The sequence below is a fragment of the Triticum urartu genome, chromosome 7A (assembly GCF_056163025.1).
Source record: "Triticum urartu cultivar PI428250 chromosome 7A, HENAU_Tu73, whole genome shotgun sequence".
Lineage (NCBI taxonomy): Eukaryota > Viridiplantae > Streptophyta > Magnoliopsida > Poales > Poaceae > Triticum > Triticum urartu.
In genome coordinates, this window is record NC_141879.1 from 746,018,506 (window position 1) to 746,021,841 (window position 3,336).

Consider the following 3,336-nt stretch of genomic DNA (forward strand, 5'->3'; position numbering starts at 1 on the left):
GAACCACCTATACGGACCCTGGATCGCCAAAGACCAGCAGGTTCTATCATACCTTCTCAATTCCATGTCTCCAGAAATTCTTGCACAAGTCGTTGGGAAAGATTCCACCTTTGAGCTCTGGACGACGGTGAAAAATCTCTTCGCCTCACAATCTCAGTCTCGGATTACTAATCTAAGAACTGCCATCACCAATACCAAGAAGGGCACCATGTCAAGCTCGGCGTATATGGCGAAGATGAAAAGTCTTGGGGGTGAACTACCTGCTGTCGGTTGTCCCGTATCTGATCCGGAGATGGTGGACTATATCTTGGCCGGACTGGACCGTGACTACGACTCCGTGGTGGCGGCGATCGGCGCTGTGAAAAACACCATCACAGCCGACGATCTATTTGCTCAGATCTCTGCCCTTGATCAAAGGATGGAGATGCTAGGCGACTCATCTTCAGGCGGGTTCCACTCATCCGCCAATGCGGTCTACAGAGGCCGTGGCCAGTCCCGCGGCAGATCTCGCGGGCGCGGAGGAAGGGCGTGTGGCCGTGGTGATAGTGGTGACCGCGGTGATCGTCAGTCCTCTTGCTCCAATGGAGGCGGCGGATTCAGAGGCCGCCCTCGACAGCAACAGCAACAGCAGGTTCATGAGCAACAACATGACTATCCAGAGTGTCAGATATGCTACAGACACCATCCAGGAGGTGCACGAGTTTGCTGGTGGCGTTATGAAGAAAACGAACAAGAAGAAAAGGAGGCGCATGCAGTCTCCTATGGCGTGGACACCAACTGGTATGCCGATAGTGCAACAACAAACCACATCACAGGTGAACTTGACAAGTTGACGATGCGGGAGAAGTACAATGGAGGCGACCAAATTCGCACGGCAAGCGGTTCTGGTATGGATATCACACACATTGGCAGTTCATTTGTTGAAAACCCTGTGAAAAATTTACACTTGACCAATGTCTTGCATGTCCCTCAAACATCTAAAAATCTTGTTTCCGTTCATCGATTCACTCTTGATAACAATGTTCTTATTGAATTTTCTCCTTATTTTTTCTTGGTTAAGGACTTGAGAACAAGGAGAGTCATTCTTAGAGGACGGTGCGCGGGAGGCCTCTACCCACTCATATCATCATCATCATCTTCATGGTCCAATAAACAAGCAAATATTGTCACCAAGATATCTACATCAAGATGGCATAGTCGTTTGGGTCATCCATCTTCAGTCATAGTTAGATATGTTCTTAGCAAAAATAAACTCTCTTATGAGCCTAGTGTTGAGTCAGTTTGTGATCCGTGTCAACAAGCAAAAAGTCATCAGTTACCTTACCTAATTTATACTAGTGTGTCTACTGCCCCTTTACAACTTATCATTTTAGATGTATGGGGGCCAGCTCCTACTTCAGTTGGTAGATTTTCCTATTATGTAAGTTTTATTGATGGCTATAGTAAATTTACTTGGATTTACCTATTGAAAAAACGATCTGATGTATTCCAAGTTTTTCTCAATTTCCAAAATCTTGTTGAACGCAAACTGAACTCTAAAATCATTGCTATGCAAAGTGACTGGGGTGGTGAGTATGAAAAATTAAATTCTTTCTTTCAAAAGCTTGGCATATCACACCATGTCTCTTGTCCTCATGCTCACCAACAAAACGGATCTGCTGAAAGAAAGCACCGTCAAAGAATTACGGTGAAGCCTGTATTTACAAGAAAGTGAGTGGGAGCACTACAACATTTCTGATAAGTATGTGTGAATGACATATTGTTGATCGGAAATAATGTAGAATTATTCCGCAAAGCATAAAGGAGTATTTGAAAGGAGTTTTTCCAAGAAAGACCTCGGTGAAGCTGCTTACATATTGAACATCAAGATCTATAGAGATAGATCAAGACGCTTGATAAGTTTTTTCAATGAGTACAAACCTTGACGAGATTTTGAAGTAGTTCAAAATGGAACAGTGAAAGAAAGAGTTCTTGCCTGTGTAACAAGGTGTGAAATTGAGTAAGACTCAAAGCCCGACGATGGCAGAAGATAGAAAAAGAGTGAAAGTCATTCCCTATGCCTCAGCCATAGGTTCTATAAAGTATGTCATGCTGTGTACCAGATCTATTGCATACCCTACACTGATTTTGGCAAGGGAGTACAATAGTGATCTAGGAGTAGATCACTAGACAGCGGTCAAAATTATCCTTAGTGGAATAAGGATATGTTTCTCGATTATGGAGGTGTCAAAAGGTTCGTCGTAAAGAGTTACGTCGATGCAAGCTTTGACACCGATCTGGATGACTCTAAGTCTCGATCTAGATACATATTGAAAGTGGGAGCAATTAGCTAGAGTAGCTCCGTGCAGAGCATTGTAGACATAGAAAATTGCAAAATACATAACGGATCTGAATGTGAAAGACCCGTTGACTAAGATTCTCTCACAAGCAAAACATGATCACACCTTAGTACTCTTTGGGTGTTAATCACATAGCGATGTGAACTAGATTACTGAATCTAGTAAACCCTTTGGGTGTTGGTCACATGGCGATGTGAACTATGGGCGTTAATCACATGATGATGTGAACTATCAATGTTAACCACATGATGATGTGATCTAGATTATTGACTCTAGTGCAACTGGGAGATTGAAAGAAATATGCCCTAGAGGCAATAATAAAGTTATTATTTTTTTCCTTCTTTCATGATAAATGTTTATTATTCATGCTAGAATTGTATTAACCGGAAACATAATACATGTGTGAATACATAGACAAACAGAGTGTCACTAGTATGTCTCTATTTGACTAGCTCGTTAATCAAAGATGGTTATGTTTCCTAACCATGGACAAAGAGTTGTTATTTGATTAACGGGATCACATCACTAGGAGAATGATGTGATTGACATGACCCATTCCGTTAGCTTAGCACACGATCGTTTAGTATGTTGCTATTGCTTTCTTCATGACTTATACATGTTCCTATGACTATGAGATTATGCAACTCCCGTTTACCGGAGGAACACTTTGTGTGCTACCAAACGTCACAACGTAACTGAGTGATTATAAAGGTGCTCTACAGGTGTCTCCGAAGGTACTTGTTGGGTTGGCGTATTTCGAGATTAAGATTTGTCACTCCGATTGTCGGAGAGGTATCTCTGGGCCCTCTCGGTAATGCACATCACTTAAGCCTTGCAAGCATTGCAACTAATGAGTTATTTGCGGGATGATGTATTACGGAACGAGTAAAGAGACTTGCCGGTAACGAGATTGAACTAGGTATTGAGATACCGACGATCGAATCTCGGGCAAGTAACATACCGATGACAAAGGGAACAACATATGTTCTTATGCGGT

At 42.4% G+C, this 3,336-nt stretch overlaps 1 protein-coding gene across 1 annotated transcript; it reads left to right on the top strand.

Annotated features, from left to right (window-relative positions):
- The first annotated feature begins 303 nt into the window (after positions 1-303).
- LOC147962700 (uncharacterized) lies at positions 304-1,089 on the top strand. Its single transcript, XM_087535287.1, has 2 exons — positions 304-887; positions 1,061-1,089. Exons 1-2 carry the CDS (start codon positions 419-421, stop codon positions 1,087-1,089), a joined length of 498 nt encoding a protein of 165 aa, XP_087391413.1. The 5' UTR covers positions 304-418.
- The last annotated feature ends 2,247 nt before the right edge of the window (positions 1,090-3,336 follow it).

Excerpts from the sequence above, each read along its gene's own strand:
- LOC147962700 (XM_087535287.1), top strand. The coding sequence starts at position 419 with ATGGAGATGCTAGGCGACTCATCTTCAGGCGGGTTCCACTCATCCGCC. Across the intron at positions 888-1,060 it reads TCGCACGGCAAGCGGTTCTG|GACTTGAGAACAAGGAGAGT; the intron begins GTATGGATATCA and ends TTCTTGGTTAAG.